This window comes from Macaca nemestrina, chromosome 17 (genome assembly GCF_043159975.1).
Source record: "Macaca nemestrina isolate mMacNem1 chromosome 17, mMacNem.hap1, whole genome shotgun sequence".
In the NCBI taxonomy this organism is placed as follows: Eukaryota; Metazoa; Chordata; class Mammalia; order Primates; family Cercopithecidae; genus Macaca; species Macaca nemestrina.
The window spans coordinates 71,098,386-71,112,456 of NC_092141.1; the positions used below are offsets into that span (position 1 = coordinate 71,098,386).

Genomic DNA, 14,071 nt, shown 5'->3' on the forward strand with positions numbered 1-14,071 from the left:
ACCAAAAATACAAAAATTAGCAGGGCATGGTGGCGTGCTCCTGTAATCCCAGCTACTCAGGAGTCTGAGGTGGGAGAATGGCTTGAACTCTGGAGGTGGAGGTTGCAGTGAGCTGAGAACACGTCAGTGCACTCCAGCCTGGGCAACAGAGCGAGACTCCATCTAAAAAAAAAAGGAGGAGAAGGAGGAGGAGGAGGAGAAGGAGAAGCAGAAGGAGAAGAAGGAGAAGGAGAAGGAGAAATAACCAGAATGATAGGAAGGAAACCAAGAGAAAGCTGTAGCAACAAAACAAAGGGAAGAAAGAGTTTGAAGAGTTAAAGACTAAAAGTTGAAAGTGCTCATTATTAGGCAATAAATAGTTAACTGGTGAACTTCTGAGAATGATCTTTGTGGAGGTGGAAGCTAGAATAGCACTAGTTTGAGATTGTGAGTGAGGATATGATCAATGGAAACATTTTTTTCCTCCAGAGATTAGGTTGTGAAGGAAAGGAAAGGGATAGAGCAATAGTTAGAAAGAAATGTAGGATCAAGGGAAGGCTTTTACTTATGAGCTAGTTTTGTTATGAATAGGATTTGGATAGGTAGAGAGTAGACAGCATTTTGGGCAAAAGTATACAGGGTAGAAAATCATTAAGGTTATTTAAGGGGATAATAAGTGAACCAAGTTAGCTCACTAAGTAAGTCTTTTGTTTCTTGAATCTATTAATATATCTCTGTTCTGTTTTTTCTCTTTACAGAAAAGGGAGACACTTCCCTAAAGAGTGCCATTTTAGCATTGAAAAGCAATAGGCGTTTACAAGATTTTAGAGGTGAGAATAATTAGGAAGTTTTATACACGTTGAGAATATAGAAAATGTTTACCATAATTGTTGAAAGTGACGGGCCACTTCCATAAAAATGTAACTAATGTGCTATAAGATCAGATGAGTGGTACACATTTGGTATTTTAAGAGTTCACATGAAGGTGAGAATCCTATGTTCATTTAAGTCTAGTTTTTAACATTAGTTATTAGTTCATAATTGAAGAAAACAGTACATTTTCTAAAAAGGATGTCAAAAATATCTGCCTTTAAAACGTTTTAATAAGTTTCAAATATCTGATTTGATAATACATTTACACAGATCATAAATTAGGAAGTATGTAAATATCTACAGTTAAAATCTCCCTCTGATCTGGTCTCTAACTATCCAATTCCTACCTCTTTCTCCCAACAACTAACCATTGTAGTTAATTCTCCCAATAACTAACCATTGTAGTTAGTTCATAAACATTTGTTATATAAGGAGCATTTGGAGATTTTTTTGGGGGGGTGGGTGGAGGGAATGGTCTTTCTCTGTCTTCCAGGCTGGAGTGCAGTGGTGCGATCATAGCTCACTGCAGTGTCAACCTCCTGCCCTCAAGTGATCCTCCTGCCTCAGCCTCCTGAGTAATTGTAACTATAAGTGCGCAGCACCATGCCCAGCACATTTTTTTATTTTTTGAAGAGATGGGGTTTTGCCATGTTGCCCAGGCTGGTCTTGAACTCCTGGGGGCTCAAACAATCTACCAGCCTCAGCCTCCCAAATTGCTGGGATTACAGGTGTGAGCCACTGCACCTGGCCGCATTTGGATATTTTTATGAACATTGAAGTAAATATGAATATGCATTTTTTCTCCATATTAATTTTATACAAATACAAGTATAATGTATACATATGTCTGTGTCTTTGATATTTTTTAATTAACAATATATTTTGAATATTTATTTAGATCAGGGCACAAAGAGGTTTCTTCATTTTTTAATAGTTGCATAGAGAATATGTGAATTTTTTTTTTTCTTTTGTAGTTTACTTTGGGAGGCCAAGGTAGGTGGGTCATTTGAGGTCAGAAGTTCAAGACCAGCCTGGCCAACATGGTGAAACCCTGCCTCTACTAAAAATACAAAAATTAGCCTGGTGTGGTGGTGGGCGCCTGTAATCCCAGCTACTCGGGAGGCTGAGGCAGGATAATTGCTTGAACCCAGGAGGTGGAGGTTGCAGTGAGCTGAGATTGCACCACTGCACTCCAGCCTGGGTGACAGAGCAAGATTCTGTCTTAAAAAAAAATTATTTGTATTTTAATTTCCATGGTACATGTGCAGGATGTGCAGGTTTGTTACATAGGTAAACCTGTGCCATGGTAGTTTGCTGCACCTATCAACTTCTCACCTAGGTGTTAAGCCCAGCATGCATTAGCTATTTTCCCTAATGTTCTCCCTCCCCCACACCTCACCCATAGGCAGGTGCCAGTTTGTAGTGGTGTTCTCCCTGTGTCCATGTGTTCTCATTGTTCAGCTACCACTTAAAAGTGAGAATGTGTGGTGGTTTTCTGTTCTTGTGTTGGTTTGATGACAATAATGGTCTCCAGCTCCATCCATGTCCTTCAAATGACATGATCTTGTTCCTTTTTATGGCTGCATAGTATTCCATGGTGTATATGTACCACATCTTCTTTATCCAGTGTGTCATTGATGGGCATCTGGGTTGATTCCATGTCTTCACTATTGTGAATAGCACTGCGGTGAACATATGTATGCATGTATCTTTGTAATAGAATTATTTATATTCCTTTGGGTACATACCCAGTAATGGCATTGCTGGGTCAAATGGTATTTCTAGTTCTAGATCTTTGAGGAATCACCACATCATCTTCCACAATGGTTGAACTAATTTACATTCCCACTATCAGTGTAAAAGCATTCCTATTTCTCTGCAACCTTGCCAGCATGTTTTTTCTTTACATTTTAATAATCATCATTCTGACTGGTGTGAGATGGTATCTCAATGTGGTTTTGATTTGAATTTGTTATTGATCTATTCAGGGATTCAACTTCTTCCTGGTTCGGTCTTGGGAGGGTGTATGTGGATAAATTCCTGGGAATTTATCCATTTCTTATAGATTTTCTAGTTTATTTGCATAGGAGTGTTTATAGTATTCCCTGATGGTTGTTTGTATTTGTGTGGGGTCAGTGGTGATATTCCCTTTATCATTTTTTATTGTATCTATTTTATTCTTCTCTCTTTTCTTCTTGATTAGTCTAGCTAGAGATCTATTTATTTTATTATTTTTTTCAAAACATCAGCTCCTGGATTCACTGATTTTTTGAAGGGTTTTTTCACGTCTCTTTCTCCTTCAGTTCCACTCTGAGCTTGGTTTTTTCTTGTCTTCTGTTAACTTTGGAGTTTGTTTGCTCTTGGTTCTCTAGTTCTTTTGATTGTGATGTTTGGGTGTCGATTTGAGATCTTTCTAGCTTTTTTATGTGGGCATTTAGTGCTATAAATTTCCCTCCTAACAGTGCATTAGCTGCATCCCAGAGATTCTGGTACATTGTCTCTTTTTTCCTATTGGTTTCAAAGAACTTCTTGATTTCTGCCTTAATTTCATTATTTACCCAGGAGTCATTCAGGAGCAGGTTGTTCAATTTCCATGTAGTGGTGTGGTTTTGAGTGAGTTTCTTAATCTTGAGTTCTAATTTGATTGTGCTGTGGTCTGAGAGACTGTTTATTATGATTTCATTTCTTTTACATTTGCTGAGGAATGATTTACTTACAATTACGTGATCAATTTTAGAGTAAGTGCCAATTTTAGAGTAAGGTGCTGAGAAGAATGTATATTCTGTCGTTTTGTGTGGAGAGTTCTGTAGCTGTCTATCAGGTCCACTTGATCCAAAGCTGAATTCAAGTCCTGAATATCTTTGTTAATTTTCTGTCCCAACAATCTAATATTGACAGTGGGGTGTTAAAGTCTCCCACTGTTACTGTGTGGGAGTCTAAGTCTCTTTGTAAGTCTAAGAACTTGTTTTATGAATCTGGGTGCTCCTTTATTTGGTACATATATATTTAGGATAGTTAGCTCTTCTTGTTGAATTGAACCCTTTACCATCATGTACTACCCTTCTTTGTCTTTTTTGATCTTTGTTGGTTTAAAGTCTGTTTTGTCAGAAACTTAGATTGCAACTCTTTTTTCTGTTTTCCATTTGCTTGGTAATTTTTCCTCTATCCTTTTATTTTGAGTCTATTTGTGTCTTTGCATGTGAGATGGGGCTCTTGAATACAGCACACTGATGGATCTTGACTCTTTATCCAGCTTCCCATTCTGTGTCTTTTAATTGGGTCATTTAGTCCATTTATATTTCAGGTTAATATTGTTAAATGTTAATTTGATTCTGTCATCATGATACTAGCTGGTTATTTTGCAGACTTGTTTATGTAATTGCTTCATAGTGTCATTCGTCTGTGTACTTTGGTGTGTTTTTGTAGTGGCTGGTAATGGTTTTCTCCTTTCCATATTTAGTGCGAGCTTCAGAGGCTTTTGCAAGGCAGGCCTTCTCTCAGCATTTGCTTGTCTGAAAAAGATTTTATTTTTCCTTCACTTATGAAGCTTAGTTTAGTCAGATGTGAAATTCTATGCTGGAAATTCCTTTCTTTAAAAGAAGAAGTCAAATTGTCCGTGTTTGCAGATAACATGATTGTATATTTAGAAAACTCCATCATCTCAGCCCAAAATCTCCTTAAGCTGAGAAGCAACTTCAGCAAAGTCTCAGGATACAAAATTAATGTGCAAAAATCACAAGCATTCTTATACACCAGTAACAGACAGAGAGCCAAATCATGAATGAACTTCCATTCACAATTGCTTCAAAGAGAATAAAATACCTAGGAATCCAACTTACAAGGGATGTAAAGGACCTCTTCAAGGAGAACTACAAACCACTGCTCAGTGAAATAAAGAGGACACAAACAAATGGAAGAACATACTATGCTCATGGATAGGAAGGATCAATATCATGAAAATAGCCATACTGCACAAGGTAATTTATAGATTCAGTGCCATCCCCATCAAACTACCAATGAGTTTCTTCACAGAATTGGAAAAAACTGCTTTAAAGTTCATATGGAACCAAAAAAGACCCCGCATTGCCAATACAATCCTAAGTCAAAAGAACAAAGCTGGAGGCATCACGCTACCTGACTTCAAACTACACTACAAGGCTACAGTAACCAAAACAGCATGGTACTGGTACCAAAACAGAGATATAGACCAATGGAACAGAACAGAGTCCTCAGAAATAATACCACACATCTACAGCCATCTGATCTTTGACAAACCTGAGAAAAACAAGAAATTGGGAAAAGATTCCCTATTTAATAAATGGTGCTGGGAAAATTGGCTAGCCATAAGTAGAACACTGAAACTGGATCCTTTCCTTACTCCTTATACGAAAATTAATTCAAGATGGATTAGAGACTTAAATGTTAGACCTAAAACCATAAAAACCCTAGAAGAAAACCTAGGTAATACCATTCAGGACATAGGCATGGGCAAGGACTTCATGTCTAAAACACCAAAAGCAACAGCAACAAAAGCCAAAATTGACAAATGGGATCTAATTAAACTAAAGAGCTTCTGCACAGCAAAAGAAGCTACCATCAGAGTGAACAGGCAACCTACAGAATGGGAGAAAATTTTTGCAATCTACTCATCTGACAAAGGGCTAATATCCAGAATCTGCAAAGAACTCAAACAAATTTACAAGAAAAAAACAAACAACCCCATCAAAAAGTGGGCAAGGGATATGAACAGAGATTTCTCAAAAGAAGACATGAAGCCAACAGACACATGAAAAAATGCTCATCATCACTGGCCATCAGAGAGATGCACATCAAAACCACAGTGAGATACCATCTCACACCAGTTAGAATGGCAATCATTAAAAAGTCAGGAAACAACAGGTGCTGGAGAGGATGTGGAGAAATAGGAACACTTTTACACTGTTGGTGGGATTGTAAACTAGTTCAACCATTATGGAAAACAGTATGGCAATTCCTCAAGGATCTAGAACTAGAAGTACCATATGACCCAGCCATCCCATTACTAGGTATATACCCAAAGGATTATAAATCATGCTGCTATAAAGACACATGCACACGTATGTTTATTGCGGCACTATTCACAATAGCAAAGACTTGGAATCAACCCAAATGTCCATTAGTGACAGAATGGATTAAGAAAATGTGGCACATATACACCATGGAATACTATGCAGCCATAAAAAAGGGTGAGTTCTTGTCCTTTGTAGGGACATGGATGCAGCCGGAAACCATCATTCTCAGCAAACTATCGCAAGAACAGAAAACCAAACACCGCATGTTCTCACTTATAGGTGGGAACTGAACAATGAGATCACTTGGACTCGGGAAGGGGAACATCACACACCGGGGCCTATTATGGGGAGGGGGAAGGAGGAGGGATTGCATTGGGAGTTATACCTGATGTAAATGACGAGTTGATGGGTGCTGACGAGTTGATGGGTGCAGCACACCAACATGGCACAAGTATACATATGTAACAAACCTGCACGTTATGCACATGTACCCTAGAACTTAAAGTATAATAATAATAATTAAAAAAAGAATGTTGAATATTGTCTCCCAATCTCTTCTGGCTTACAGGGTTTCCAGCGAGAGGTCTTCTGTTAGTTTGATGGGCTTCCCTTTATAGGTGACCTGGCCTTTCCCTGTGACTGCCCTTAACATTTTTTCCTTCATTTCAACCTTGGAGAATCTGATGATTATGTGTGTTGGGGTTGATCTTCTCATGGAGTATCTTACTGGGGTTCTCTGGATTTCATAAAGTTGAATATTGGCCTGTCTTGCTAGGTTGGGGATATTCTCCTGGATATAATCCTGAAGTGTGTTTTCCAAGTTTGTTCTGTTCTCCCCATCTCTTTCAGGTACTTCAATCAGTCGTAGCTTCAGTCTTTTAACATAATCCCATAGTTCTTGGAGGTTTTGTTTACTCCTTTCTTTTTTCTCTAATCTTGTCTGCCCGCCCTATTTCAGCAAGATAGTCTTCAAGCTCTGCTATCTTTCTTCCACTTGGTCTATTTGGTTATTAATATTTGTGTTTGCATTGTGAAGTTCTTGTGTTATGTTTTTCAGCTTGATCAGGTCATTTATGTTTCTCTCTCAACTGGTTATTCTGGTTAACAGCTCCTATAGTGTTTTATCATGGTTCTTAGCTTCTTTGCAATGAGTTAGAACATACTCCTTTATCTCAGCAAAGTTTGTTATTACCCATCTTCTGAAGCCCACTTCTGTCAATTCATCCATCTCAGCCTCAGCCGAGTTCTGTGCCCTTGTTTTAGATGTGTTGTGGTCATTTGGAGAAGCAGCACTCTGACTTTTTGAGTTTTCAGCCTTTTTGAGTTGATTCTTTCTCATCTTGATGGAGTTATCTACCTTTGATCTTTGAGGTTGCTGACCTTTGGATGGGGTTTTTGTGGGGTCTTTTTCATTGATGTTGTTGTTGTTGTTGTTACTTTCTGTTTGTTTTTCTTTTAGCAGTCAGGTCCCTCTTCCATAGGGCTGCTGTGGTTTGCTGGGAGTCCACTTCAGACCCTATTTGCCCGGGTCCCTCCTGCCCCTGGAGGTATCACCAGTGGAGGCTGCAGAACAGCAATGATGGCAGCCTGCTTCTTCCTCTGGGAGCTCTGTCCCAGAGGGGCACCAAACCAATTCCAGCTGGAACTCTCCTATATGAGGTGTCTGGAGACTCCTGTTGGGAGGTCTCACCCAGCCAGGAGGAGTGGGATCAGGCACCTGCTTAAATAAGCAGTCTGGCTACCCCTTGGTGGAGTAGGTGTGCTGTACTGGGGGGAATCTCCCTTGTTCAGGCTGCCCTGACTCTCTAGAGCCAGTAGGCAGAAAAGACTAAGACCATTGATGCATAATACTGCAACTTCCCCTCCTCCTAGGGGCTCCTCTCATCCCCTGGCTGGGGATGCTGAAATTCCTACAGGGAGGCCCCGCCTGGTGAGGAGGAGTGGATTGGGGTCCCACATAAAGAAGCAGTCTGACCACGAATTGATCCAGCCACTGTGCTGCATGGTGGGGAATTGCTCCCATCCAAACTGCCCAGTCTCACTGGCACCAGTGACAGGGAAAAATGGCCAACTGGTGCTGCAGTGATGGTGGCCTCTCCTCCCCAACCCCAGAACTTGATGTTCTTAGGTGGTCTCCAGCCTGCTGTACTGGCTGGGGGGGATTCCAAGCCAGTGGGGTTTAGCTTGTGGGGTTCCATGGGAGCGGAGCCCACTAAGTGAGGCCATTTGACTCTCCAGCTTCAGCCCCCTTCCCATGGGAGTGGACAGATCTCCTACCTCACCAGAGTTCCCAGAGCTGGAGTATGCAAAAACACTTGTGTCTCAGTGCCTGCTGCCTGAGCAGCCACTGTGAGTCTGCACAGCTCTGTGCTTGGGACTGAAGTCTCTTGTGGCGTGGGCTCACGAGGGGACCTCCTGATTTGCAGTTGCAAGGATCTGTGGGAAAAGCATGGTTTTCAGGGAGGGATAGCACAATCCCTCACTTCCTTGGCTAGGGGAGGGAACTCCTTTTGCCCTGTGAAGCTCCCAGGTGGGCCTTCCCTCCACCTACTTTTCCTCACTCCCCATGGATTGCGCCGACCACCTAGTCAGTACCAATGACAGAACTTTGGTCCCTCAATTGAAGATGCAGAATTCACTCTTCTTTTTCGTCTTCTTAGTGGGAGCCACAGAGCAGAGCCACAGAGCAGAGCTATTCAGCCATTTTGGCAAAGCTGCCCCATGAATTTTTCATATGGAGATATATATGTTAACTTACTGGAATCAGTGATTCATCCAACTTGGTGTTCTCTTCTTGACTGTGGCACCAAGAAACATTTCATGGCATCATGTGATGGCTGCCCTCTGTGAAATATCTCCCTAACTTTTGAGTATACTTTTGAAAATCTCTAATTCACTTAACCATAAGTTAATAGCCTAATGATTTATAAAGTTACCAAAACTCTTCTCCAACTCTTATTTTAGTCTAAGAAGCATTTCAGGGCAAAAATGTCTATAGTATTACATTATATTTTGTTTGGTTTCAAATAATATCATATTAGTTTGTTGGCAAATAGTAATACATTTGTATAGTGTTTGGTGTTTTACCAAACACTTTCATATAATTTGTTTTACACAGTTTATTCTTTTGACTACTGTGTTAAGTAGGTTTCTTATAATCAAGAATGAGAAAAGTGAAGCTTAGGGAGACTGAGGCGGGTGGATCACAAGGTCAGGAGATCGAGACCACCCTGGCTAACACAGTGAAACCCCGTCTCTACTAAAGGTACAAAATATTATCCAGGTGTGGTGGCATGCGCCTGTAGTCCTAGCTACTTGGGAGGCTGAGGCAGAAGAATCGTTTGAATCTGGGAGGCAGAGATTGCAGTGAGCAGAGATCGTGCCACTGTACTCCTGCCTGGGCAACAGAGCAAGACTCTGTCTAAAAAAAATTAGACTCCAAGTTCAGGGATTATTATTTTTTTTAACTATGTTATAGCTTATTAGTTTAGTTGAAAAATTGATCTTATACCATAATCACAAGTTAATATAATTAGTATACATATATTTAATACAAATATGCATGGTATAGAGGTAGACCACAAGGATATTAAAGTCTAGCTGGAAAAATAAGCCATTTATATAAAAGTGTAACTAATATACCAAAAGATCAAATGAGTGGTTACATGTTTATTATTTTAGGAGTTCAGGTGAAGGTGAGAGTTTTAGGGAAAAATGGAGGAAGGCTTTGAAGGAAGAGTTAGGTAGGGAACAGTTAGACATGTGAACTAAAATTTGGATGAGTTCAGTGATAGAAACATTTGAAAGTCATTGTCATAGAGCTGATAGCTGAAAAAGATGATTTGAATAAATGGAGAAATATTTTATTGATGGATTTCACATATTTTACTAAAGTCACTTCTCAAAATTAATTTATATGTGTAATTCAATTCCTAAAGGACTTTGTTTTTTGAGGGGGAGGAATTGGAGGGGAGGATTGGCATTATCATCTAGAAGCTCTTTCAGAAAAATAAGAAAGGGAGAAAGAATAAGTTGAAGTTAGAAAGGATGTGGTAAAATGACTATTTTCTTTCATTATTTGGCATTGTATCTCAAAGGCCTTGAAACCGTGCACCCCATTTAACTTTGGAAATTTATGTTAGGAAAAAACCATTAGTGAACAGATGCATGTTTAAGAAAATTTATCATCAGGATTCCACTTATGATAACAATTAAACTTTGATTTAGAAAGATAGGATATATTAATGCAGTGGAATACTATACAGTCATTTAAAATGGTGCTGGTAGAATAGTGTGTTGAAAGGGAAAATGGTCAGGATACCTTGCTAACTGAAACAAAGTTTGCCATTAAAGAGTTTTAATTAAATACCACTAAAATATAAAAATGCTGTAAGGGCACATACCAAGAATGTTATCAAGGATTTTTTTGGATGATGAAGTTTGGAATGATCCCTCCCCTGAGTATTTAAGGTGAATTGCACTGTGCTATATCATCTTTAGATTAACGATGTCAGGTACCTATACTAATGTTTTGAACTGTAGTTTATTATTTACAATATGACTGTAGCTAAACAAAATATTTTCTATTTTATCTTGATAGAGGTTAACAAACTTGCAAAGGCCTTAGACAAAGTCACCAATGAAAAACTTGATGCTGATGATGTAAATTCTGTACTGAAAGGCCTGGGGATTTATTTTCCAGAGGAAGAATTACAGGAGGTGCTTGGATCCGTTTGTGTTGATAGTATGTATTCTTTATTTAAAGAAAAATTTTTGAAGGGTTTTCTGGCAAAAACCAGAAAGCCTGCTAGACAAATTCTAAAAGAGCTGTAACACTTCTGAGTCATTTATTAAACACAAAAAGCTTGTGTTTACTTTCACTCAGAATCCAAAGAGCTTAAGTGATGAGGAATCAAAAGCAATGAGTTCGGCAACTCTAGATTTTCCCTTTTAGGGCTGAATGAGAATTTGTTCTGGATTATCTTAATATTGAGTATCCTAGGAAAATATAATCTTCCTCTCTCTATCCTATTTGTTTGTCAGAAGCTGTGAAGCTGTCTCAAGCCCATGAAACAAAGACCTAATCCTTAGTGTGCGATGCACACAACCAGTTGGGTTTCCCTAGAATTCTCAATGGGCTATGCTGGAGTTTTTAGAATCCTGCCAATGGAATGTTTAGTTTACATGCAGAGCCTTGGGTTGCTCTTTTTCATCTTAAGTCCCAAGCATATGCCTGATAGAAAGCCAAAGATTGCACACTTCCTTTACTAATATATCTTTGCTCATAAGCGTAGTCTTCTTTAGATATTATGGTTGAGTTTGGTTTATAAGACTTATTTTCTGGCAGATAAATTGTCTTCCTTGAAAATATAGGCACTTATAGGACTTGTGATACTGAAAAATTAAGATAATATAAAATGGGAGAGGAAACATACCAAAACAGTTGTCCCAATTGGTTAAGGTGTGTGTAAAATCCACAAAATGCTCATTGACACTACAACAAAAATGACCACAAGAGTCATCATAATCATATTCCTTTTCATAGTTATTCTGAGGTATGTATAGCAGAATCAGAGTTAGAAAACATTTTAGTCTTAAAGATTAAGTAGGCATGGATATCTTCTAATACCATTGCTTGGTATCTTTTGACCAAATGTTATTCATCCCTTTATGTTCCATTTTCAGAAGAGGGGAAAGTGAACTTAAAAGATTGCCTGAGTCAGTTGATGCAAACGCCGTATTTTACTAAAGCTTCAAGTGAGTGAGAATTTTTAACAATAAAAAGTTTGAATGGAATTGTTTGGTGTTAATTATATTCATTTATGCAGTTTTCTAATGCTGTAAAGAAAGACGTGTGTGTGTGTGTGTACGCCTAAATATGTAAATATGCACACACACATAAATAAATGTACATTGGATCAAGAATCAATAGGGGATTCTAGTCCTGGTGTTTTCTCAACTGATATTTTCTAGAATTGTAGTATATTTGTTCATCACTCAAAAAGAGTAAATAGACAAAATTTATCTAGATGATTCATCCTAGTGTCCAAGTTTGTGATCCAAGATGACTGCTATCAGTTGGAAATATCTGCTATTTTACCAAAATTCTGTGGGAATAAGATCAGTGTTACTTCTTTTTCTCTATCCTATTATCTCTTTATTAAAATGAGATTTTGTCATGAGACAATTCACTGTTGAAACATTTAGAAACATATAGGAACATTTTGAAACATATACACTTCCTTTATGGTATTTTTCCACTACTCCACTACCAATCCATAAGGGATTGTATGTAATCTGTTTTTAATATATTTAATTAACCAGCATCCTCAACGTAAAAAAAGTCTGTGGAACTTCTGGGTCTCCTCAATGTTTAGGCTAATTTAATTAGTAAATTCACAACTATTTTGGATTCCCTGAGTCTTCTTGGAGAAGCCAGTATTTTTGAGAAGAGTTTAAACGCTTAATGTTTTCTAAACTCTTTCTAAATGTTTTCTAAATTGAAACCAAACTGAATTCAAAAGACCTAATTTAGGGAGCTACAAAATGAAATTATTTAGGATGGCAAAGTGGTAAGTATTTCAATAGATGAAATAGTTTTTCTTTAATCCTTGGTTTTGTAATTGACACCTATAAGACTCTCCTAGATAGGTCGTTCATAAGTTTAAACTCATACAGGGTAAATGTTTTTGATATAATGATGTTCATCATAATACAATACTTAACATTTTTTTTTTTTGCTTGGTAGAATAATTTATCCATGGTACTTTCCGAATTAAATATTACCTTTTTTGGTAGTTATATATTAGTACCAAGCTTTCCATTTTGGGGGGACATTTTTGTGTATATGTGTTGATGCATGCAAGTGATCTGCTAAATGAAAAAAATTCATTGATGACAGTCATATTAAAAGATGACCATTTATCCAATTTTAGGCAAAACAATTAATTTATGGTTAGTTGTCATATCTTTAATCGAATTCTCAGCCTCAAATATGATAGAGAAGAGAGTAAGCAGATGTTCTGAGTTCTATGTAATCATTCTTAAATCTCAGATTTAAATATCTGCAATGACTTGGTTAACATCATGGTTAAACATTCTGCCTATAACATCAGTTATCCTGGATTTCAGACTTGATTTCACATCTAGTATCTATGGGTTCTTGGACAGAATAGCCTCTCTAAGGCTAGGTTTTCTTATCTCTTAAATAAGGGAAATATTGGTACTGACTCCACAGAGCTTTTGTGGGATTAAATGAGATGAGATACATGTAATCTCTGAGATGAGCTTGCTTGTGTCTAGCAAGCTCAGACAGTACTCAATGGGCAGTAGTAGCAGTAGTTATTACTATCATTCAGAATCTACTAATAATATTTGAGTGTTTAAAAAAATTTTTGTACTGTGTTTTTTTTTTCCAAATAGAAACAGAAGACTCCTTGAAAGTTCTGGCCTCCATTAAGAAAAATGTGGCAAACCCTGATGACCTAGACTTCATGTTGAAAACTGTAGGAGTTCCATTACCCCAAGATGTGATTCAAAGAGCACTGAAGAATGTGGCTCCCAGGGGTGAGTATTTAATGTATTTCTAGGTATCCTTTATCTTAGTTAACATGAATCAGTTTGAATGTTTCAAGAATTCTTAAGAGGCTTTTCTGCTTCATAGATTATCCAAGGCTTAAAATACCTACTGTTCATCTGGGTTCTAGTAATTGTCATGTGTGTTCTAGTAATCCTCAGTAACAGCATAAAGTGGGAAATCTATAGAGGATAAGTATATGTGTGTGTGTCTGAATGATATGTATGCACCTGTGTTTTTGACTGAATATATATCTCAGTTTCAAAGCCATATCTATACATTATTTCTCAATATAGCAATTATAGTTGTCTGTTTCTTATATTTGATTGTTTACTTTTTCCATGTCCTTTGGCTTGCATTTTTCTTTCAGAGGATGGGACAGTGAATTTACAAGAGTTTATGAGCAATTTGGTCAATTCAGGATTTTCATCTCTTCCTGAAAGTAAGAATTTTCAGTTGAATGGAGATATATAATGACATGTGCTATAGATCTCTTGGAAAAACCCCAGATAGGCTTTTGAGATGGTTTTAAACTTATTTAACACTAGCATAATTTTCTAATGCCTTTACATGTCTAATGGGTAGCACAACT

General features: G+C 37.9%; 1 protein-coding gene and 1 non-coding gene across 10 annotated transcripts in view; one reads left to right on the forward strand and one right to left on the reverse strand.

Moving 5' to 3' along the window:
• Nucleotides 1–14,071, forward strand: part of LOC105483060 (EF-hand calcium binding domain 3) — a 575,939-nt gene that overhangs the window by 172,533 nt on the left and 389,335 nt on the right. For 8 of the 9 annotated variants that reach the window (XR_011615926.1, XM_071083376.1, XM_071083377.1 and 5 more), the window contains 5 exons: nt 738–809; nt 10,504–10,647; nt 11,589–11,660; nt 13,326–13,469; nt 13,850–13,921. The exons of the other annotated variant lie outside the window; for it this stretch is intronic. Coding sequence is in view for 7 of the 8 variants with exons in the window: in XM_071083376.1 (XP_070939477.1) it covers nt 738–809; nt 10,504–10,647; nt 11,589–11,660; nt 13,326–13,469; nt 13,850–13,921 (504 nt within the window). In the remaining variant the exon portion in view is untranslated. The remainder of the gene's footprint in view (nt 1–737; nt 810–10,503; nt 10,648–11,588; nt 11,661–13,325; nt 13,470–13,849; nt 13,922–14,071) is intronic. 9 annotated transcript variants of the gene reach the window in all.
• Nucleotides 10,680–10,741, reverse strand: LOC112426947 (U7 small nuclear RNA). Its single transcript, XR_003018335.1, has one exon. It is a non-coding gene; the product is annotated as a U7 small nuclear RNA (small nuclear RNA).